Below are 25,413 nucleotides of genomic sequence, written 5' to 3'. Positions count from 1 at the left end.
CCTCCATCCACAATGTGTCCCTATGGCCCCCCATCCACAATGTGTCCCATTAGTTACCCCCAGCCCCCATGTGTCCCATTAGTTCCCCCACAGGTGTCCCACTAGTTCCCCTCCCAGCCACCATGTGTCCCATTATTCCCCCCTAACCCCCTTGTGCCTCATTAGTCCCCCACATCCTTCATGTGTCCCATTAGTTACCCCCAGCCCCCATGTGTCCCAATAGTACATATAGCCCCTCCCAGCCCTCCATGCATTCCTATACCCCCTCCCAGCCCTTCATGCATCCCTATAACCCCTCCCAGCCCTTCCCAGCCCATTATGTGTCCCTTTACCCCCTCCCAGCCCTTCATGTGACCCTATACCCCCAGTCCTCCACGTGCCTTATCTCCCACAGTCCCTCCATAGGTCCCTATAGCCCCTCCCCACCCTCCATGCATTCCTATAGCCCCTCCCAGCCCTTCATGCGTTCCTATAACCCCTCCCAGCCCTTCATGTGACCCTATAACCCCCTATCCCCATTATTTACCCCCCAGCCCCCATATGTCCCATTAGTTCCCCCATGTGTCCTATTAGTCGCCCACAGCCACCATGTGTCCCATTAGTTCACCCCGGCCCCAATGTGTCCCCAATAGTCCCCTCCAGCCCCCATGTGTTCCAATAGTCCCCCCCCCAGCTCCCATGTGTTCCAATAGACCCCCCCTCGGAGCCCTCATGTGTCCCATTAGTTCCTCCCAGCCCCATGTGTCCCATTAGTTCCCCCACAGCCCCCATGTGTCCCATTATCCCTCCCCAAGCCCCCATGTGTCCCATTAGTCCCCCCCCAACTATCCCTTTACCTTGCTGTAGCATGGCCGAGCAGGCAGACCATGGGTAGAGGAGCTCCTGCTCCCTGTACCCGGTCTAATAGGAAACAGTTCTGTGCTCTCTGTGAGTGCTTCCTGTCAGACCAGGTAAGGCAACAGAAGCTCCTCTACCCGCGGTCTGCCACACTACATTCTGTGACTGGCAGGACGTGAGTGCGTCTCCTCCTGCCAGTTACTCTGTAATTGCACCATACGGCCTGCGGGCCAATGCGCACTAGGTGGCCGCTCACTGGCCTGATAGTGGGCTGGCTCACCGGGAAATTTCACGGTATCCCGGTGGGCCAGTCTGGCCCTATTGATGACCAGTAAATAAGAGCCACGACTGTACGCAGAAGAAAAGCTGAAATGAGTTTAAATAGTCTTAGGAGGTTAGTGATTGGTCAGTTCTGCCCATGTGACATTGTTCGTGTGCATTGTTTGCGTGATGATGCAAGCTTTTGTGTGTCAGTGAGCTTGTGTGTTTGTGTTAGTGAGCTTGTCTGTAGTGAGCTTGTCTGTAGTATATTTAGTGATCATGTCTGTGACAGTGAACTTGTGTGTCACTGAACTTATCTGAAGTGAGCATGTTTGTGTGTCAGTGAGTTTGTTTGTAACAAGCTTGTGTGTCTATGCAAGTGAATTTGTCTGTAGTAAGCTTGTGCGTCAGAGAGTTTTGTCTGTCAGTGAGTTTGTTTTGTGTCAGTGAGCTTGTGTGTATCAGTGAGCTTCTCTGTCTGTGAGCCTGTGTATCAGTGAGCTTGTATACTTACTGTATAATTAAAAAGGGGTATTTTTTTAAATTAAAAAAGAAACATTCCAATAGTACATTTTATATATATATATATATATATATATATATATATATATATATATATATACAGAGGCATCTCTCCATTTAGGCGGCCATCTAAGGCCTCACTCTGATTGGGGCCTCGCGGCTGCCTAAATCACCATAGGGCAGAGTGCCATGTCGGGTCTTTGATCTCTGACCAAGGACCCGACAAAGGAGGGGGTCCGGCGGCTTGCCCTTTATGCCGCCGGTTGCGATGCCCCTGTGTACAGCCTCTGACTGGAGATCGCTCTGACTGGACATCGCAAGACTTACCATGTGGTCTGCAGCTCTGGTCGCAAGTGCACTTTACACATCACACATGTCTGAGAACTGCTTTTGACAGGGACTAGTAGTCTAGAGATTGTGACATAGGGTATATGCTCAGCTATCTATATAATACTATAGTGCTGCTCTCTGTAATACAGGTCTGCTCTCTGTAATACAGGTCTGTATAATATCATAGGACAGTCAGTGCTAACTGTACAGTGCTGCTCTCAGTATAATACAGGTCTGTGTGTATAATATCCTAGGACAGTCAGTGCTCCATGTATAGTGCAGATGAATGGGAGAATTTTTCCAATTTGGCTTCTTTGACCATAAGTTTGAACTTCCCATCTCAGTTCCTGGTAATATTCTCTTTATTGAGTAGACCCTATAATCTGCACTATGATAAGTAGGTGGGGATTAATTATGTGGGTTGCGCAGAGTGGGCGAAGCTTTGGGGCAGTGGGTGTGGTACATTTTTAAGTAATTGATAGCTGTGCTGCAAAGTGTCCCTGGGATTTTTTTTCAAATGTTGGCATCTCGCCATGGATGCATTTTGAAATCTATCACAATACTGCCTCACTTGTGAGATGGCCTGCAATTGTCCCGTGCATTGTGATCTAAGAGTATACCAGTTACATAGGCTGTCTCAGGACCTGCAAAATAGACTTTGGCATCAAACCACTTTGAGAGAATGTTACAGTAATCAGATGACAAGGATCACCTTAGATTATGTATTGCTGACTGTCTCACACTTGGTACATAACCAATATTTGCATGTACTTAAACTACTATAGCCAACATGATCTTGCATATAACTTGATTTAAATCAAATTGCTTTACTATGAAAACCTTTAATCCTTGGGACGTAAGCAGAGGTACATTGTACAAGAAGTACATGTGGAGTACAGTATATGCCCACCATCACAAAGGGGTAAATAATAACACTGAAGTGCTTTAGGCCCAAACAATGGAAAATATAAACATGAGAAGTTGCATAATTAAAACAGGAAAAATCCACGTGCCTTAGTCCAGAAAGACTTCACTTTTTAATTCCAAACAAATGAAAAAAACAAAAAAACAAGCACAGAATTTTACAGATTCCAATGCAAATTTTTTGAAGTATACTCTGCAACAATTGTACTCACACAGAGCATTTTTTTTCCAGCTTGAGAAACATTGCACAGTACACATCAATAAATCTGCCTTGGAGTTTGTTCAATATTGCGCCAGTCCTTTATTCATTTGTTTCAATTTATTTTCATATTAGTAATGACTTGTAAAGGAATATAAAGCTATTAGTTAATTTAACTCCTAATCCAAATGCAGTACCAGAAACAAAACATTTACGATTTTACTGGCATTAAAGTATCGATGATTAAATCTGATATTAAATCACATTATTTTACTTATCAGAAACTTGCAAATATATCACTACATTAAATGTGTACAATTGATCTATATTTTACAATGTAGGCAAAGAATCCCTTTTCCTGGCTTTGATGGATGCAGACTACAACAGACAGCCAAAGAATAAATATCTTTCAAGAATGATACATTATGCCATAGATGTTCAGTGGTCTACATGTCTTTACTGGCTTAACAAAAAGTGGATTTCAGAAGACTGTTCTCCTCATATTCAACTTAATTGCAGGTACTGTAAATTAAGAACATTTTCCTTCCATTTGTACAAGAGCTATTGTTATAGAATACATCTATTAAGTCTGAAGATAACTTTTAGCTGCTGCCAAATAGAAGCAAATGGAAGAAAGAAAAGAAAAAGGTGTGACAAACTGCCTTTTGTCACTGGATTGTTATGTGCCAAACTGGATTTTTCCCCTGACTGTTGGAGGAGCCTGATTGCCAGCCTCCTGCCTCATGACTATGGCCCTGGGTTGTATGGCCCTTTACAAACATTATTTGGGCTTCTTGGATTTTGGGACACTTTTTCTGCCCTTTGAATCCAGGTGTATCTCTTCCCCTCCCCCGTTTTCTGTCCATTGTTCTCCAGCAGAGCGTTGTCCCAGGGACACTGCCAGACCAGTTTAAGCTAGCTGCTTTGTCCCTCCTCAACTTCTCATCAGCCCGTGCTAAACTTTAACCCCATGGCGATTGGACTGTGTTCGTGGGATCTGAGCGCTGTTCATCTATAGTGATGCACCAAACAGTTCGCTGGCGAATAGTTCCCGGCAAACATAGCGTGTTCGCGTTCGCCATGGCGGGCGAACACATGCGCGGTTCGATCCGCCCCCTATTCGTCATCATTGACTAAACTTTGACCCTGTGCCTCACAGTCAGCAGACACATTCCAGCCAATCAGTAGCAGACCCTCCCTTCCAGACCCTCCCACCTCCTGTACAGCATCCATTTTAGATTCATTCTGAAGCTGCATTCTTAGATAGAGGAGGGAAAGTGTAGCTGCTGCTCATTTGATAGGGAAATGTATAGCTAGGCTAGTGTATTCAGTCCTGAAGGACTCATCTGATCTCTGCTGTAAGGACAGCACCCCAAAAAGCCCTTTTTAGGGCTAGAACATCAGTCTGCTTTTTTTTTTTGCGTAATCTAATTGCAGTTGCCTGCCTGCCTGCCTGCCAGCTTCTGTGTCAGGCTCACAGTGGATACTGTGCCCACTTGCCCAGTGCCACCACTCATATCTGGTGTCACAATAGCGTGCATTTAAAAACAAAAAACTTTTTTTCACTGTAATAGATTAATTAGCAGTTAGTTGTCTGCAAGCGTCTGTGTGTCAGGCCAACAGCGTGTACTCTGCCAGTGCACAGTGCCACTCATATCTGGTGGCACAATAGCGTGCATTTAAAAACCCACAAACTTTTTTTCACTGTAATAGATTGAATAGCAGTTAGTTGTCTGCAAGCGTCTGTGTGTCAGGCTCACAGTGGATACTGTGCCCACTTGCCCAGTGCCACCACTCATATCTGGTGTCACAATAGCTTACATTTAACCCCTTAAGGACCAAACTTCTGGAATAAAAGGGAATCATGACGTGTCACACACGTCATGTGTCCTTAAGGGGTTAAAAACAAAAAAATGTTTTCACTGTAATAGATTGAATAGCAGTTAGTTGTCTGCAAGCGTCTGTGTGTCAGGCTTACAGTGGATACTGTGCCCACTTGCCCAGTGCCACCACTCATATCTGGTGTCACAATAGCTTGCATTTAAAAAAAAAAAAAACATTTTTCACTGTAATAGATTAATTAGCAGTTAGTTGTCTGCAAGCGTCTGTGTGTCATGCCAACAGCGTGTACTCTGCCAGTGTGCACAGTGCCACTCATATCTGGTATCACAATAGCGTGCATTTAAAAACAAAAAACTTGTTCACTGTTATAGATTGAATAGCAGTTAGTTGTCTGCAAGCGTCTGTGTGTCAGGCCAACAGCGTGTACTCTGCCAACCTCTGCCAGTGCACAGTGCCACTCATATCTGGTGGCACAATAGCGTGCATTTAAAAACCCACAAACTTTTTTTTCACTGTAATAGATTGAATAGCAGTTAGTTGTCTGCAAGCGGGTGTGTCAGGCCTACAGCCTGTGCTCTGCAGACCTGTGCCAGTGCACATTGCCACTCATATCTGGTGTCTCTATAGCGTGCTTTTACAAAGAAAAAAAGGTTTCCAGTGTAAGCTAATAGCAGTCAGTGTCCTTAAAGCGGGTTTTTATTAGGCCTACAGCGTGTGCTCTGCAGAACTGTGCCAGTGCACATTGCCACTCATATCTGGTGTCTCTATAGCATGCTTTTACAAAGAAAAAAAGGTTTCCAGTGTAAGCTAATAGCAGTCAGTGTCCTAAAAGCGGGTTTTTATTAGGCCTACAGCGTGTGCTCTGCAGAACTGTGCCAGTGCACATTGCCACTCATATCTGGTGGCACAATAGCGTGCATTTAAAAACCCACAAACGTTTTTTTCACTGTAATAGATTGAATAGCAGTTAGTTGTCTGCAAGCGGGTGTGTCAGGCCTACAGCCTGTGCTCTGCAGAACTGTGCCAGTGCACATTGCCACTCATATCTGGTGTCTCTATAGCGTGCTTTTACAAAGAAAAAAAGGTTTCCAGTGTAAGCTAATAGCAGTCAGTGTCCTTAAAGCGGGTTTTTATTAGGCCTACAGTGTGTGCTCTGCAGAACTGTGCCAGTGCACATTGCCACTCATATCTGGTGGCACAATAGAGTGCATTTAAAAACCCACAAACGTTTTTTTCACTGTAATAGATTGAATAGCAGTTAGTTGTCTGCAAGCGGGTGTGTCAGGCCTACAGCCTGTGCTCTGCAGACCTGTGCCAGTGCACATTGCCACTCATATCTGGTGTCTCTATAGCGTGCTTTTACAAAGAAAAAAAGGTTTCCAGTGTAAGCTAATAGCAGTCAGTGTCCTTAAAGCGGGTTTTTATTAGGCCTACAGCGTGTGCTCTGCAGAACTGTGCCAGTGCACATTGCCACTCATATCTGGTGTCTCTATAGCGTGCTTTTACAAAGAAAAAAAGGTTTCCAGTGTAAGCTAATAGCAGTCAGTGTCCTTAAAGCGGGTTTTTATTAGGCCTACAGCATGTGTTCTGCAGAACTGTGCCAGTGCACATTGCCACTCATATCTGGTGTCACAGTAGCGTGCATTTAAAACCAAAAAACTTTTTTCACTGTTATAGATTGAATAGCAGTTACTTGTCTTCAAGCGGATCTGTCAGGCCTACAGTGTGTGCTCTGCAGAACTGTGCCAGTGCACATTGCCACTCATATCTGGTGTCTGTATAGCGTGCTTTTACAAAGAAAAAAAGGTTTCCAGTGTAAGCTAATAGCAGTCAGTGTCCTTAAAGCGGGTGTGTCAGGCCTACATTGTGTGCTCTGCAGAACTGTGCCAGTGCATATTGCCACTCATATCGGGTGTCTCTATAGCGTGCTTTTACAAAGAAAAAAAGGTTTCCAGTGTAAGCTAATAGCAGTCAGTGTCCTTAAAGCGGGTGTTTCAGGCCTACAGTGTGTGCTCTGCAGAACTGTGCCAGTGCACATTGCCACTCATATCTGGTGTCTCTATAGCGTGCTTTTACAAAGAAAAAAAGGTTTCCAGTGTAAGCTAATAGCAGTCAGTGTCCTTAAAGCGGGTTTTTATTAGGCCTACAGTGTGTGCTCTGCAGAACTGTGCCAGTGCACATTGCCACTCATATCTGGTGTCTCTATAGCGTGCTTTTACAAAGAAAAAAAGGTTTCCAGTGTAAGCTAATAGCAGTCAGTGTCCTTAAAGCGGGTTTTTATTAGGCCTACAGCGTGTGCTCTGCAGAACTGTGCCAGTGCACATTGCCACTCATATCTGGTGTCACAATAGCGTGCATTTAAAACCAAAAAACTTTTTTCACTGTTATAGATTGAATAGCAGTTACTTGTCTTCAAGCGGGTGTGTCAGGCCTACAGCGTGTGCTCTGCAGACCTCTGCCAGTGCACATTGCCACTCATATCTGGTGTCTCTATAGCGTGCTTTTTCAAAGAAAAAAAGGTTTCCAGTGTAAGCTAATAGCAGTCAGTGTCCTTAAAGCGGGTGTGTCAGGCCTACAGTGTGTGCTCTGCAGAACTGTGCCAGTGCACATTGCCACTCATATCTGGTGTCTCTATAGCGTGCTTTTACAAAGAAAAAAAGGTTTCCAGTGTAAGATAATTGCAGTCAGTGTCCTTAAAGCGGGTTTTTATTATGCCTACAGCGTGTGCTCTGCAGAACTGTGCCAGTGCACATTGCCACTCATATCTGGTCTCACAGTAGCTTGCACGCATAGTACCACTAATCCCTAAAAAAATGACAGGCAGAGGCAGGCCACCCCGCAGGGGCCGTCGTGGTCGTGGTGCTGTGATTCCCTTTGGCCCTAGAATAATCCCCAGTTTTCAGAGGCCACGTTCCCTGAACTTGAAAAGTTCTGAGGACATAGTTGACTGGCTAACACAGGACACCCAATCTTCTACAGCTTCCGCTCGGAACCTTGACGCACCATCCTCCTCCAGCTTAGCTTCAGGCACCTCTCAAGATACCACTCACCCGCCTGCCGCCACCACCAAAACTAGCACCACAGCCGCTTTACTTGGTATGTCAGAGGAGTTATTCACACATCCGTTTGAAGAAATGAGTGATGCGCAACCATTATTGCCAGAGGATGTAGATAACAGGGATATGTCTCAGGCAGGCAGCATTACACACATGGACGTACGGTGTGATGATGATGATGTTGTACCCGCTGCTGCTTCCTTTGCTGAGTTGTCAGATACAAGTGAAGTGGTTGATGATGACGATGCGTCCATGGATGTCACGTGGGTGCCCGCTCGGCAAGAAGAAGAACAGGGTGAAAGTTTAGATGGGGAGACAGAGAGGAGGAGTAGGAGACGAGTTGGAAGCAGGGGGAGGTCGTCACAAGGAGCTAGTGGCACAGTCAGACAGCATGCATCGGCACCCGGGGTCAGCCCGACAGCACGCCAATCAACGCATGCTGTGTCCACCACCAGAATGCCGTCATTGCAGAGCTCAGCAGTGTGGAATTTTTTTTGTGTGTCAGCCTCTGACAACAGCGATGCCATTTGCAACCTGTGCCAAAAGAAACTGAGTCGTGGGAAGTCCAACACCCACCTAGGTACAACTGCTTTGCGTAGGCACATGATCTCACATCACAAACGCCTATGGGATCAACACATGAGTACAAGCAGCACGCCTACTCTAAGCCGCCATCCTCCTCCTGGTCCAGCATCTTCAGCCACGTCAACCACTGCTGTCCTCCTTGCCCCCTCTCAACCATCCGCCACTCTGTCTCCCGTCTTGAGCAGTTCCCGCTCATCTGCCCACAGTCATGTGTCTGTCAATGACATGTTTGAGCGTAAGAAGCCAATGTCACAAAGTCACCCCTTGCCCAGTGTCTGACAGCTGGCTTGTCCGAACTATTAGCCCGCCAGCTTTTACCATACAAGCTGGTGGAGTCTGAGGCGTTCAAAAAATTTGTAGCTATTGGGACACCGCAGTGGAAGGTACCCGGCCGAAATTTCTTTTCACAAAAGGCAATCCCCAACCTGTACTCGATTGTACAAAAGGAAGTAATGGCATGTCTGGCACACAGTGTTGGGGCAAGGGTCCATCTGATCACTGATACCTGGTCTGCAAAGCATGGTCAGGGCAGGTATATCACCTACACTGCGCATTGGGTAAACCTGCTGACTGCTGCCAAGCATGGAATGCATGGCTCTGCAGAGGATTTGGTGACACCGCCACAACTTGCAGGCAGTCCTGCTGCCACCTCCTCTATTCCTCCTACTCCATCCTCTTCCATAACCTCCTCGGCTGAGTCCTCTTCTGCTGCTGCGTCTTGCTCCACATTAACGGCACCCCTCCAGCTCCCCAGGTACTATTCCACATCCCGGATACGGCAGTGTCACGCCGTCTTGGGTTTGACTTGCTTGAAAGCAGAGAGTCACACCGGACAAGCACTACTGTCCGCCCTGAACGCACAGGTGGAAAAGTGGCTAACTCCGCAGCAACTGGATATCGGCAAAGTGGTTTGTGACAACGGAACAAATTTGTTAGCGGCATTGAAGTTGGGCAAGTTGACACATGTATCGTGCATGGCACATGTGTGTAATCTGATCGTACAACGCTTTGTGCATAAGTACACAGGCTTACAGGACGTCCTGAAGCAGGCCAGGAAGGTGTGTGGCCATTTCAGGCGTTCCTACACGGCCATGGCTCACTTTGCCGATATCCAGCGGCGAAACAACATGCCAGTGAGGCGCTTGATTTGCGACAGCCCGACACGTTGGAATTCAACACCTAATGGAATTCAACTCCTAATGTTCGACCGCCTGCTCTAACAAGAAAAAGCCGTTACTGAATATTTGTATGACCGGGGTGCTAGGACAACCTCTGGGGAGCTGGGAATTTTTTTGCCACATTACTGGACGCTCATGAGCAATGCCTGTAGGCTCATGCGTCCTTTTGAGGAGGTGACAAACCTAGTCAGTCGCACCGAAGGCACCATCAGCGACATCATACCATTTGTTTTCTTCCTGGAGCGTGCCCTGTGAAGAGTGCTGGATCAGGCCGTAGATGAGTGTGAAGAGGAAGAGGAAGAGTTGTGGTCACCATCACCACCAGAAACAGCCTTATCAACATCGCTTGCTGGACCTGCGGCAACACTGGAAGAGGATTGTGAGGAAGAGGAGTCAGAGGAGGAATGTGGCTTTGAGGAGGAAGACCAACCACAACAGGCATCCCAGGGTGCTCATTGTCACCTATCTGGTACCCGTGGTGTTGTACGTGGCTGGGGGGAAGAACATACCTTCATTGACATCAGTGAGGAGGAGGAACGGGAAATGAGTAGCTCGGCATCCAACCTTGTGCAAATGGGGTCTTTCATGCTGTCGTGCCTGTTGAGGGACCCTCGTATAAAAAGGCTAAAGGAGAACGACCTGTACTGGGTGTCCACGCTACTAGACCCCCGGTATAAGCAGAAAGTGGCGGAAATGTTACTGAATTACAACAAGTCGGAATGGACGCAGCATTTGCAAAATAAATTAAAAAGTATGCTTTACACAGCGTATAAGGGTGATGTCACAGCACAACGGGAATCTAACAGGGGGAGAGGTGGAAGTCATCCTCCTCCTCCCACGACCATGCCGGCAAGGACAGGACACTTTAAAGACGTGTTGTTGATGGAGGACATGCGGACCTTTTTAAGTCCTACGCATCACCACAGCCCTTCGGGATCCACCCTCAGAGAGCGACTCGACCGACAGGTAGCAGACTACCTCGCCTTAACTGCAGATATCGACACTCTGAGGAGCGATGAACCCCTTGACTACTGGGTGTGCAGGCTTGACCTGTGGCCTGAGCTATCCCAATTTGTGATAGAACTTCTGGCCTGCCCCGCTTCAAGTGTCCTGTCAGAAAGGACCTTCAGTGCAGCAGGAGGTATTGTCTCTGAGAAGAGACGTCGCCTAGGTCAAAAAAGTCTAGATTACCTCACCTTTATTAAGATGAATGAGGGATGGATCCAGAAGGGACTGACACTGGGCGATACATTCGATTAAAAAAGGCCTGATGAGATGAGCTGCCTTGGTCCACACGCTGCTGTATTTTAGCTCTGAATGCCGGTTGACTTGCGTGACTTATCCGCCACCAACAAGGGTTCAAGCCGCCATGTTTTAGGGCACTTTCTGCATGTGAAACAAACATCAATTTTTCTGGCCGCTGCTAGAGCAGCGGCTGCAACAATACCAATTTTTTCAGGCATGTGTACATGCCTAATTTTTAGACCCTCTGGTGCTGCACTGTGGCTTCAAAAAACCAAACCAAAAAAAAGGCACATAGTGACCCTATGTAGGGGGAACAGTCCCTATTCTGCTCTGTGTCAGTGTGTATCATGGTCTCTGAGGACGGGGAACAGTCTCTATTCTGCTCTTGCATTTGTATTTCTTCTTAGATAACAAAAAAATTCTGAGACGACGTTGGCAGGGCTATTCACTTGTGTGATCTGTCATGAATTGTCATTTGAATGTTAATTTGAACTGTGGGGCACAAGAACTTGAATCTGTCAATTTTTATTTTATCAGAGAACTTGTTCGGGATACAGAAAGGAAAAAAGGGAGGGTAAGCGGTTAAGGTACATCGATCTTATTCACATCTTATACATTCAAGAGCAAACTGGTTATTCATTCTCGTGGGAGTTTTTCCGCTGCCCTTGTGCCTTCAGTCTAGTACCATGTCAGGGTTGTCTTTCTCTCCTAAACCTGGGTTTGGTCCGGGGTATGGGAAGGGGGAAACCTGGGGACAGGCTACGGTAGGGGAAGAAGAACGGGGGAAATAGACGTCGAAAGCCTCTCATCTCCCTTTGTCTCCTTCTTAGTTAGCACGCTGTGTGCGGTCACCGGGTCTATTCCCTTATCTAACTACTTAACTATGTACAATGTGGGTGTTTGTTCCGTTATGCCCTGTAGATTGTTTAACCTCAGCTTGGTATACCTCAATGTTGGCTGTTGTACCATGGTGTTTGGAGTCGTTGTCTCTCTGCGTCAGAGCAGTTAGGTCTTAGGAGTGGTACTATTCATCCTTCGTGTGTATATATATATATATATATATATATATATATATATATATGTGATATGTTATTGTTGGCTGTTGTTGTTTCCACCCTCTGGCTATTAATAAGTTGGCAGCAATCAAAATATGATATGTTAGGTCGGCATGTGGTTTTGGGAATGGGTCAATCGAGATGAAGAGTAGGGCATTTTCTGGTCTCAGGTTGGTTCTCGTGACCAGGGCCGGCCTTAGGCATTTGGGCGCCCTGTGCAAAAAATCTTCACAGCGCCCCCCCTTCCCGTCCCCCCCTCCCCCACTCCTTACCCCTTCCCACACACACACGCAGACAGTCAGACACACACGCGCGCGCAGACAGTCTCACACACACACACAGGCAAACATACACACACAGGCAGACAGCCACACACACACACAGTCAGACACACACACTCACTAACAGACAAACACACTCAGACACACACTAACAGACACAGACACACACTAACAGACACAGACACACACTAACATACACAGACACACACTAACATACACAGACACACACTAACAGACACAGACACACACTAACAGACACACACTAACAGACACAGACACACACTAACATACACACACACACACTAACAGACACACGCTAACATACACACACACACTAACATACACACACACATTAACATACACAGACACACACTAACATACACACACACTAACATACACACTAACATACACACAGACACACACTAACTAACAGACACAGACACACACTAACATACACACACACACACACACACACTAACAGACACACACTAACATACACACACTAACATACACACACTAACATACACACACTAACATACACACACTAACATACACACACTAACATACACACACACACTAACAGACACAGACACACACTAACATACACACTAACAGACAGACCCACACTAACATACACACACACACACACACACACACACACACACACACTAACAGACACAGCCACACACTAACATACGCACACTAACATACACACACACACACTAACATACACACACACACACACACTAACATACACAGACACACACTAACATACACAGACACACACACACTAACATACACACACACTAACATACACTAACAGACACAGACACACACTAACATACACACTAACAGACACAGACACACACTAACATACACACACCCACATTAACACATTTTTTAACATTTATTTAGACCCCCCCCCAGCCTCCTTACCTTTGGGAATGCTGGGGGGGGGGGGTCTCTTCCTCCCTGGTGGTCCAGTGGCTGCTGGGCTGGGCGGGCGGCGTTGGCGGGCGGCTGGCGAGGGAGCACTTTCTCTGAGCTGTATGCTCAGCTCCCTCGTGCGCTGCAGAGTGAGGCTGGGAGCCAGAATATGACGTCATATTCCGGCTCCCAGCCTCACTCTGCGGCGCGCGAGGGAGCTGAGCATACAGCTCAGAGGAAGTGCTCCCTCGCCAGCCGCCCGCCCAGCCCAGCAGCCAGGCATGTCTGTTAGCCGCAAGGCTAACAAGACATTTGCTTTGGGCATTTGGGGGCGGCTTTTTTGCCGCCCCCTGGAAAATGCCGCCCAAGGCAAATGTCTTGTTAGCATTGCGGCTAACAGACATGCCGTGTGAGCTATGCGGCCGCAGGGCGCCCCCTGCACCATGGCACCCTGTGCGCACAGCTCGCACACCCCTAAGGCCGGCCCTGCTCGTGACCAGTGCCCCTTGTATCACCCCCTCAACTGCCTTCCAGTATCCTCTGATGGCCGAGCAGGCCCACCAGATGTGGAGCATTGTGCCCTACTCTATTAAACATCTCCAGCAAAGTCTCGAGGTGTTGGGATATATGGTCGCTAGTCTAGTCGGTACCAAGTACCACCTATATTGTATCTTGCGCATTAGCTCTAGGTGGGATGCGCATCTGGATCTACCTTTATGGGCTATGAATGCTTGGTTCCATTGTTCTTCTGAGAAGACTGTACTCAAATCCTTATGCCATACCTCCCAGTTGTGCAGTTCCTAAAATGGCTGCCATATACACGTCCACTGATAGGAGACGCGAAAGGTATTAAACTGATAAGAATAATACTAAACACACCACTCCTATCTGGTGGCACATTAGATTGCCGACGCAGTGCCCCAAATTTGAAGTAAGAGGACCGACCAAGCATCTTCTTCCATCTCCCTGTTACAGAAATCGCTGCCATATTCATACAAGTTGTACATAATGTCCAGGATAGTTTTCCAGGGACAAATGTTGTAGCCTGTTGAACGAGGTGACCTTGCTCGAGTCCCAGGTGTGCGGTTCCTAAAATCGCTGCCATATACACGTCCACTGATAGGAGACGCGAAAGGTATTAAACTGATAAGAATAATACTTAACACACCACTCCTATCTGGTGGCACATTAGATTGCCGACGCAGTGCCCCAAATTTGAAGTAAGAGGACCGACCAAGCATCTTCTTCCATCTCCCTGTTACAGAAATCGCTGCCATATCCATATAAGTTGTACATAATGTCCACGATAGTTTTCCAGGGACAAATGTTGTAGCCTGTTGAACGAGGTGACCTTGCTCGGGTCCCAGGTGTGCGGTTCCTAAAATCGCTGCCATATACAAGTCCACTGATAGGAGACGCAACAGGTATTAAACTGATAAGAATAGTACACCACTCCTATCAGTAGGTCCCCCCCATTGTGATTTATGCCCCCCCACCCACCGTGCAGGGGTGGGGGCAGGGGGGAGGACAGTAGGTCCCACCCATTGTGATTTATGGCCCCCACCCACCGCGCAGGGTTGGGGGCCGGGGGGAGGACAGTAGGTCCCCCCATTGTGATTTATGGCCCCCACCCACCACGCAGGGGTGGGGGCCGGGGGGGGGGGAGGACAGTAGGTCCCCCCCCAGTGTGTATCAGGGTCCCTGAGGACAGGTGTCAATCCATATCTGCCAAGTGACCCTATGTAGGGGGAACAGTCCCTATGCTGCTCTGTGTCAGTGTGTATCAGGGGCTTTGAGGACAGGTGTCAATCCATACCTGCCAAGTGACTCTATGTAGGGAGAACAGTCTCTATTCTGCTCTGTGTCAGTGTGTATCAGGGGCTTTGAGGATGGGGAACAGTCTCTATTCTGCTCTGTGTCAGTGTGTATCATGGTCTCTGAGGACGGGGAACAGTCCCTATTCTGCTCTGTGTGAGGAGGAGGAACGGGAAATGAGTAGCTCGGCATCCAACCTTGTGCAAATGTGGTCTTTCAGGCTGTCGTGCCTTTTGAGGGACCCTCGTATAAAAAGGCTGAAGGAGAACGACCTGTGCTGGGTGTGCACGCTACTAGACCCCCTTTCTCTATTCTGCTCTGTGTCAGTGTGTATCAGGGGCTTTGAGGACAGGTGTCAATCCATACCTGCCAAGTGACCCTATGTAGGGGGAACAGTCTCTATTCTGCTCTGTGTCAGTGTGTATCAGGGGCTTTGATGACAGGTGTCAATCCATACCTGCCAAGTGACCCTATGTAAGGGGAACAGTCCCTATTCTGCTCTGTGTCCGTGTGCATCAGGGGCTCTGAGGACAGGTGTCAATCCATATGTCAAGGTGTCAATATGTCAGGTGTCAATCCATATTCATGGCGATTTAGGAATGTTAGGTGATTATATATATATGGTGAAATTATATATATATTATATATATATATATTATATATATACCGTATATACTGGAGTATAAGCCGAGTTTTTCAGCACATTTTTCGGCTTATACTCGAGTCAATAGTCTGTATTATGGCAATTTGCATTGCCATAATACAGACTGGGGCTGTGGGGGCTGCAGAGATCTTACTTACCTCTCCTGCAGCTCCTGTCAGCTCTCTCCTCCTCCGCGCCGTCCGTTCAGCACCTCGGTCAGCTCCCAGTGTAAGTCTCGCGAGAGCCGCGGCTCTCGCGAGACTTACACTGGGAGCTGACAGACGGAGCTGCACGGACGGCGCGGAGGAGGAGAGAGCTGACAGGAGCTGCAGGACAGGTAAGTTACAGCTCTGCCAGCCCCCCTCTCCCCCCACTGAACTGCCAATGCTGGACCACCAGGGAAGAAGCCCCCCTCCCTGCTATGTATCAAGCAGGGAGGGGGGACGAAAAAAAAAAATTAATAATAATGAAAAAAAATAATTAAATAAGAAATAATAATATAAAAATAATAATAATGAAATGAAATAAAAAATAATAAATAATAATTAGAAAAATGTAAAATAATAAAAACATTTTTTTTTAAATTGCCCACCCCCCACCAAGGCTCTGCAACACACACACATACACACACCACTCATACACACACACACCATTCATACACGCACTGCACTCATACACACACACTGCACTCATACACACACGCTGCACTCATACACACACGCTGCACTCATACACACACTGTAAATAAATATTCAATTAATATATTTTTTTTAGGATCTAATTTTATTTAGAAATTTACCAGTAGCTGCTGCATTTCTCACCCTAGTCTTATACTTGAGTCAATAAGTTTTCCCAGTTTTTGGGGTAAAATTAGGGGCCTCGGCTTATATTCGGGTCGGCTTATACTCGAGTATATACGGTATATATAATCAGTATCAGTCTATGTGTAATTTGATATTAATATAAATATATATATATATATATATATATATATATATATATATATATATATATATATATATATATATATATATATAATACCTTGTTGGAAGTGCACTCACAGGACTCGATACTGTTGCCAAAAATGTGCCATTTATTCAAGCTTCAAAAAGTTGATTACATAGTGTCAATGTTTCAGTCCACTAGGGACTTTTTTCAAGACAATCTAACAATGTGACTTATTGCATTTAAATATACACTTTGAACTGTTTATTGGAGGGTAAAGGAACACCAACAAGGTTCAATTACATCATGTGCATCGTGAGTATAACATATGGTACCAATTACTAAAGTGTTTAATTAATTATATATACAGTATTCAATAAAATCATTGGACATACCTAAAGTGAAAAAAAACTCAACTATTTACATATATACAAAATATAACAAAATATTTCCCCCAAGCAGAGAATACATACTGGACCAGAGCAATCGGTTTACAATCAAAGTGGTATCACATACTGACCGAGATACAGAGTTTGACTCTTAGAGACAGCTGTTAACTCCTACTACCCCAGGTCCAAGCATGTATCAGCATGGGGAAAATCTACACATAAAAGCAGTATAAACTCTGATATTTAACCACAAAATGCATTAAGTACATTCTTACTGTAAGATAACAACAAAGTTCAGTCTCAAACAGAATAAAGTATTTGCAGGAACTCCTATCAGACATAACTAGTCAATTATAGAAATAAGTTTGAATCTTAACTCGATTATACAACTCATTTGTAAAAAGCCAAACGATAAGAGCAGTATAAACTATGATATATGGCCACAAGGTGCACTAAATTATCAACAAAATCTTACTGCTAAATAGCAACAAAATAAAGTAAAATATTTACAAACGCTCATCTCAGACATTACTAGTCGATTATGGAACTGGATTTGGATCTTAACTTAATCATATAGCTCATTCATAACAAGCCAAATAATATTAACAATTCCACTATCCATAATCTAGTCAGCATAATGCCAATACTCATTAATATAACGGATCCTAGAAAATTGGTAGATCAACTAAATATCACTAAACATGTGGAACACAGATCACAGACTATCCTCTTGGTAGAAAGCATTGAAGTGAATTCATTTCATTTAGTCCATTGGGAGACATAGTGTCCAATGTAAAAATCCAAAATGCCTCCTTTTGTAGCAATCGCATCTCACGGTTGCCACCCCTAGACAGTTCTGGGACATGATCTATCCCCATAAATCTCAATGAGGGCAAAGAGTGTCCCATTTCTAAAAAATGACGTGCCACTGGAGTACTTGCACATTTGCTTGCCAACGCTGTCCATATAGTTGAACCGTGTCCCCTCATTCTCTCAAGGAGATCATTAGACGTTTTGCCCACATACACGAGTCCACATGGGCATACAATCTGGTACACAACATAGGTAGTGGTGCAAGTGATCCTATGTCATAATTTAAACTTCTTGCCAGATCTCGGATGTACGAACTCTTTCCCAGGCGACATGGAATTACAAGCAATACATCTAAGACATCTAAAGCAACCAGTGTTGATGGTTGCAGATGAATCTTTGATTTTGGTAAATTGATTCACATGAACAAAATGATTCTTAAGATTCTTACCCCTTCTATAGCTCATGATTGGAGTCTGTCTGAAGGGAGCCGGTAATGATATGTCCTTTGTAAGTGTTTTCCAGTTGTCACGAATGATGGCAGCAATATTATGTGATTCAGTATGAAATGCTTGAGGGAATATTAGCCGATCACCTATCACCTTGCGATCTACTGGTTCCTCAATCTACTTATATGCCTGCTGTAAAGCTTTTGTCAAAGTAGCACAATTATAGCCTAGAAAACCAATTGGCTCTACAGTGTATGTTACATCAGGGGAGTCAGCTTCCGATACTGAGAATTTCAGCCTCAGACTGAGACCACCACGAAAGCTACAACTGGTAATAATGATAATGTGACTTTTTTAGAACCAGGCTTGGGGTTAACCAGGGAGCCTGTCAGTTCTTGAATAAAAGAAGGTATTGGGGGAGAGCAACCAGGAAACACAGTGTCATTCGGAGAGGTCAGAAAGGGAAGAAATACAGGGATCCGGGGTTGACCACCCAGGAGATATTAGAGAACCCTATTTTGAATCTCTCTTCCAGAATCCTGACTGATACAGAGATTAAACTTTTATCAAAAGGACTAACTTTCATTCCAACTACAGGAGTTAACAGTTTTGATTGGGAGATATATCAATACAAGTTTGTTCGTAAATTAAAATTAAAATTTACGAACAAACTTGTATTGATCTATCTCCCAATCAAAACTATTATATTATATTATATATTTTTTTTTACACTGACTTTAACATTATTTTATTTCATTTCCAGCCAGCAGGGGTACTAACTGTCATTACAGGCAGTCCCCCTGCTAGCAATGCAGCAGCCAGCTAACCCGGCATGTGATTGTGAGGTCCTCGCAAGGACCTCACTCTCACATGGCTGGGGGGGGGGGGGCGGAGGAGGCAGGGTCCACCGCAGGGGACTCCCTGGGATCCCAGGTGAGTCTCCCCAACTGTGATAAGTAAAAAAAAAAAAAAACGGAGGGTGTCCTACTACGCCCTGCAGCATTTAGAGCCACTTAGAATAGGGCGGAATAGTACGCCCTCCGGTTTTAACGGGTTAAATAAAGTTTAAGCCTGTTTGGCAAATGATGTTATTATGTTACATGGGATAAATCTTTGTGATAACATTTCTGTTTAAAAGTGAAATGAGTTGGAATATTTATTATTGAGAATCGTGCAATACAGCATCTATATATGTTATGCATTATGATGAAAATGGTGATTTTCACTGTGGACGGAAATTGTTTTGTATATGTGTCAAATTAAAATAAAATAAATGATCGTTAAAAAAAAAAAGTTTCTATCACGTTCCCCCCGTCTTTTCTTTCCTCCAAGCTACATCCAGTTTTTACATCCACGATGCATTATCTTGCACTTATCCACATTAAATGTCAGTTGCCACAGATGTGACCATTTTTCTAGTTTACCTAAATCATTTGCCATTTGGCTTATCCCTCCTGGACCATTAATCCTGTTGCAAATCATTGTATCATCAGCAAAAAGACCTTACCATCAAAACCTTCCGCAATATCATTAATAAAAATATTAAAGATAATAATTCCAAGTACAGATCCCTCAGGTACTCCACTGGTAACAAGACCTTGCTTTGAATATACTCCATCGACTACAATCCTCCGTTGCCTGTTATTCAGTGACACCCTAACCCATTTAAAATTATTGGAATTTAAACTAAAATATTGCAGTTTATTGATAATCTTTCTATATGTGACAGTGTCAAAAGCCTTACTCTTAGCTCCAGTATTAACCTAGGCTTCCACCGGTTCAACACTGTTAAAACCTGTTACGCTTAACATAATTTCTGTACGTCAAACCAAGGTATAATTCTCTACTCTGTTTACAACTTTTCATACAAAGACCTCACACGGTCTCATTTTCATTACTACTTTCTCAAAGGCTTACGCCCACGGTACGTTAACTCTTTATTATCTTCTACCCAGACATACGGTCATACAGCCTTCAGGCTCTGAAAAAACACCAAAACCTGACCCGGTACTCAGCCATACCTTCAGGTACTTACGTCCTTACCCAAATACGTCCATTGTCTAACCCAAGGCCTCATTCAGCCTTCTTAAAAAAAATATCTAAATCATCCCGTTCACACACCCTAACCTTCCAGATCCCTCAACGCAGGATCTCACGTTGCGCCCCTAACAAACCAACTCCCAATACAAATCATACGCCACCAAGATACGCATAAATACATCAACATCTGTCTTAATCCCCAGGATTCTTCCTCAAGGACAGCAACAAGACAAGACTCACTACATTTAATACTACCAGAAGGTTCCAGAGACCATTTGCAACCAGTCAAGGTTAGTATCCACACACCACTCCAGTCCTCTCACTCTACCCTTTAGTATACAATCGAACTGGCTACAGGGTCTAGGCTAATGCCTTAGCTCACTCTATTAGCAAATCCGATCCCCCCACCCCCACCCCACCTCAACACGGAGGTACGGCCCCACGCCCAAATCATAGTTATAAGCCTCACATGCCCTACTATAGGGCTCTAGTCAGGGCCTCACCTGTCACGGCCACACGTTTTAATCTCTCTTTACTGTCACCGAGAGGCCAACATCCCGCCACCACATCTGTGGCAACTACGTTATAAGCCAAATCATAGGTAGAGCCTCTCACCGCCACTTGGCATTAGCAGGGCCTCACCTACCCAAACATTCAACAGTTACGTTTTTCGCTTCGGCATCAAGCATTACAGTCCAGTTCTTCCATATACACCCCCCCACACCCCTCCAACTTACTCCCTTGCTAATATATCTTCACATAATAATTCCTTTTTAGAATGTCCCAAGAACCAATTCCAACCGAAGAATTGACAGAAGAGACACCAGACCCGAGTCTCCAGGCGAATCACTCACCCTTTCAACCCCCACATCCTTGAGAGCATGGACTATTCCCAAAATTACGCCCGAGCTTAGGCTCAGGGGAATCCCCTTTCCAGCCACAGCTAGAAAGGCAGAACTTTATAGGCTGCTTACCCAACAAGCCCCCGAGCCTAGGCCAGGCACAAGCTCTCAAGAACAACCACCAGGCAACAGCAAGGCCACCCAGGATACCCTGGCAGCTATCTTGGACAACCTGCAGACACTCAATAGCAGGCTATCTAAGGTGGAGAGCGCCATCTCCTCCCCAGGTACTACCATGGAAGTCCCGGTCTCCACTACGGCTGTACCCGCTATACCATCATGCCCTCCTATACTCCCCCCTCCAGCACCAGGCACAGCCATTACACCCTTCGAGTCACCAGCACACTCCGTCCCAGACTCTATCAGGAAAGATATCCTAGACGGGATGGACGTGTGTCTGGTGTCTCTGCTCATAGCCTCTCAGGATATACTCGAGAATAAGGCATACAACTATGGTGACATCTCAGTGGTGCTCAAGACGAGGGATCCCAGGCTCAATAAAAAATTGTCTATCCCCTAGTTCGTCATAGCTTTTGGGATATAACGCAACGTCATTTGCACGGTATATCCCCACAGGAGAGAAGAGTTAGACCTCTATCTTCACAAGGTGGTGGATCTAGGCATCAAGTACGGCGGCTCTTCTTTCTATGACTATCACAAGTCAGTTTCAGCGAAGGCGGCGACCCATCTGAAGCAGTTCAATATAAAAATGAACTGGGGTCAGATGGACACAGAACTCTTCTGTCGCCACTTCGCTGGACTCAGGCCCCCGGCCTGTGCCATATGTAATTCGTCATCCCACATGGCGGACTTATGTCCCGTCGAAGCAGATGCCACCACCTCCACTCCCACCCCGCACTCCACTTTCACACCTCACTCTACTTTCACCCCTCAGAACAAACCAGCGGGTGGTCTAAGGGATAAGCTGGGTAGGCCCATCTCCTTTTTAGGTAAAGCGCAGGTGTGCAATAATTTCAACGCAGGCTCCTGCAATTTCAGCGCCTGTAGATTATTGCACATCTGCTCCATATGTTTCAGGGCACATACCAAGACCATGTGTCCGGCCAGGTTGTCACCAAACAAATGACTGTTTTTTTACCTTAGGTCTCACCCTAGCAGGCACTTGGTGGAATATCTCACCACCGGGTTCACACAAGGGTTTCTCACGGGCATAGTAGCCATTCCCCCAGGTACACTCGAAGGTCCTAATCTCCAGTCAGCACGTTTAGACCCAGTCTCCATAGACACTCTAATTTCCTCTGAAATCACAAACGGTTTCATGATCGGGCCCTTCACCTCATCACCATTTTCCTCCTGGCGCACAAACCCCATTGGTATTGCTATCCACACATATTCTAATAAAAAACGTCTAATTATTGATTTATCGGCTCCGCACTCCTCTTTTGTTCCAAGCATAAACGCACTCATTCCAGCAGATGAATTTTCACTTCAGTACGTAACCATCGACGAACCTGGCTCAGCAAAACAGACATTACAAACACGTTTAAATTACTACCCATGCACCCCTCACTTTGGCACTTACACGGTGTTAAATGGCGAGGGAAATATTACTTCTCAACACGACTCACTTTCGGTTTTCGAAGCAGCCCCAAACTGTTCGACATTTTCGCCGAGTCACTATGCTGGCTGCTTCTGAACGTCATCAGGTGTCACTCCGTTATTCACTAGCTAGATGACTTTCTACTGATAGAGCCAGGGTCACCAACACTCACAGCAATCAAAAGTACTACAGCACTTTTTTCCACACTTGGTGTCCCTTTGTCCCCAGCCAAAACTATAGGCCACACAACTAAATTTACCTTTCTGGGGATAGAGCTGGACTCTGTTAACCACAGAGCTAGCCTTCCCCACGACAAACTGTCACGATTGAGAGGGGAGATAGACTTGTTCCTGCGGAATAATGTTTGCACCAGGAGAGCACTTCAGTCACTTCTCGGATCCCTGAACTTCGCCATGTGCATCATCCCGCAGGGAAGGTCTTTCATATCCAGACTTCTTTGCCTGCTCCACGGAGTTCCGGACTCCGGCACAGTTTCTTTGGACCCCCACGCCAAGGCTGACTTAGCTATGTGGGGGAAGTTTTTGAAAGACTAGAATGGTATCTCCATGTGTATCCCCCCTCTCTCCACCTCTTCACCCATCATCCACACAGACGCAGCAGCCAACACCGGTTTTGCAGCCATTTTTGGAAACCACTGGTTTAGGGGCCACTGGCCCACTGAGACGGATGCCTTGCCAGGATTCAGGGAGACCTCAGCACTATTTGAAATGTATCCCATTGTGGCGGCCGCACACACCTGGGGTCATCTCTGGTCTGGCAAGGCAGTAAAATGCTACTCAGACAACTTGGCGGCTTGCAAAATCGTTAACAAAGGGCGCTCATCATCCCTGACCATCATGCGGCTGATTCGCAAGCTGACCTGGTTGGCAGCATCCGGTCAGTTTCACTTAGTATGTTTTCACATCCCGGGTATTCACAATACGGCCGCTGACGCTCTTTCTCGTTCTCAATTCCAGGCATTCTCTCAGGCACTCCCAACGGCTCACCAACATCCATCCAGGCAACCATGGTTTCACAAACTAATCTTGGATTAAGCACACTCTTGCATCACGCTAGAACACTCACTCACCAAGCATTATCACCCAACACCGCTATCACTTACAATAGGGCACTTAAAATATTTAACAAATTCACTGCAGAATTCGGTCTACAAGGTGACTTTTCTAACCAAACCATGGTGGCTTTTGCCTCTTTTTGCCACCTACACCTTAAACTTTCTCACAACACCATTAAACTTTACCTCACCGGGGTTCAGCACCACAGCCTCACCACTTTTCCTAACAACACTCCTTTCCTGTCATCATACCCCATTAAAAAAGGTTTTGAAAGGTATATCTAAGGTTTCACCTCCACTCACTATCACTAGATTACCTATAGACGGGCCGATCTTCAGGTCACTTAGCAATCTCCTTGACACGGCCCCATTTGATAGCAACACTAATACGGTGATCAAATCTGCTATATATCTCGCTTTCTATGGTTTTCTCAGACCTAGAGAGTTCACTGTGGTGTGTCAAGAAGATATCACGTTAAGCCTTAAAAAATCACACCTCACTAAGATAGAGGATCACTACCTACTTTCGATCCCTACAACGAAAACCAACCAGTCACTACACCCTACAATAATTCCTCTCTTCCCTACTGATAATGCCTGGTGTCCGGTTAAGGTACTAGACCACCTACGGTCAACTCTTCACGCACACCTACCAGACTCTCCGCTCTTAACACTACAAGGGCACCCACTGACCACGGCAAAATTGATGTTACATGTCAGAACTCTGTTATCTAAGCTCGGACACAACCCGGCTGCATTCTCCGGGCACTCCTTTCGTATAGGAGCCGCCTCAGCAGCCTCTAGCACAAACCCCCCGGTCCACATCATCAAGAGACTGGGTCGATGGAAATCCTCCATATATAACGCATATATTCCACAACCGGAGAAAGAACTTTGCCAATCTTTCAGATACTTGGTCTTGTAAAAATGCAATAAAGTGTGTATTTTCTCGAAATTTATCTTTTGCCCTCTTTTATTTACAGGCCCACTCGTACGTTGGTTTCGGCACACCACAACCAACTTTGCTCACAGATACTATCCATTACGTATTAAAATTCCGAGTCCAAGTAGAAAGGCCATTAGGCCTGAATTTGTGGGAGGAGTAAGTCCACTACTTAAACTCCCAGCCCCTACTCACCTCTGCCGTTCAGCTGATTGTCCCCACCCACCTACACCCAGTTATAACTACATTCTCCTTGGCGGGCCCTCTTTTATTTACAGGCCCACTCGTACGTTGGTTTCGGCACACCACAACCAACTTTGCTCACAGATACTATCCATTACGTATTAAAATTCCGAGCACAAATATATAGATATATATATTTATATATATATATATATATTTGTAGTCCAAAAATATATATATATATATATATATATATATATATATATATTTGTAGTCGGGGACATAAGCCGTAAGTATAATCATTACACCAGAATATGTACAGTCGGTTGTGGTGTGCCGGAACCGACGTATGGAGTAGGCCTGTAATAAAAGAGGGCCCACCCAAGAATAGTTATAGAGGGTTGTGGTGGGAGGGA

The 25,413-nt window shown here is 45.6% G+C and overlaps 1 protein-coding gene across 1 annotated transcript in view; it reads left to right on the top strand.

Moving 5' to 3' along the window:
- The first annotated feature begins 3,460 nt into the window (after positions 1 to 3,460).
- Positions 3,461 to 25,413, top strand: part of LOC134609418 (polycystin-1-like protein 1) — a 166,154-nt gene continuing 144,201 nt past the window's right edge. Inside the window, exon 1 of the mRNA XM_063453094.1 lies at positions 3,461 to 3,592. Within this exon, the coding sequence (XP_063309164.1) occupies positions 3,489 to 3,592 (104 nt within the window). The 5' untranslated portion in view covers positions 3,461 to 3,488. The remainder of the gene's footprint in view (positions 3,593 to 25,413) is intronic.

Source organism: Pelobates fuscus, chromosome 4 (assembly GCF_036172605.1).
Source record: "Pelobates fuscus isolate aPelFus1 chromosome 4, aPelFus1.pri, whole genome shotgun sequence".
NCBI classification, from domain to species: Eukaryota; Metazoa; Chordata; class Amphibia; order Anura; family Pelobatidae; genus Pelobates; species Pelobates fuscus.
The sequence above is the reverse complement of the archived record's forward strand: the minus strand, read 5'-3'. Positions and strand labels throughout refer to the sequence as shown.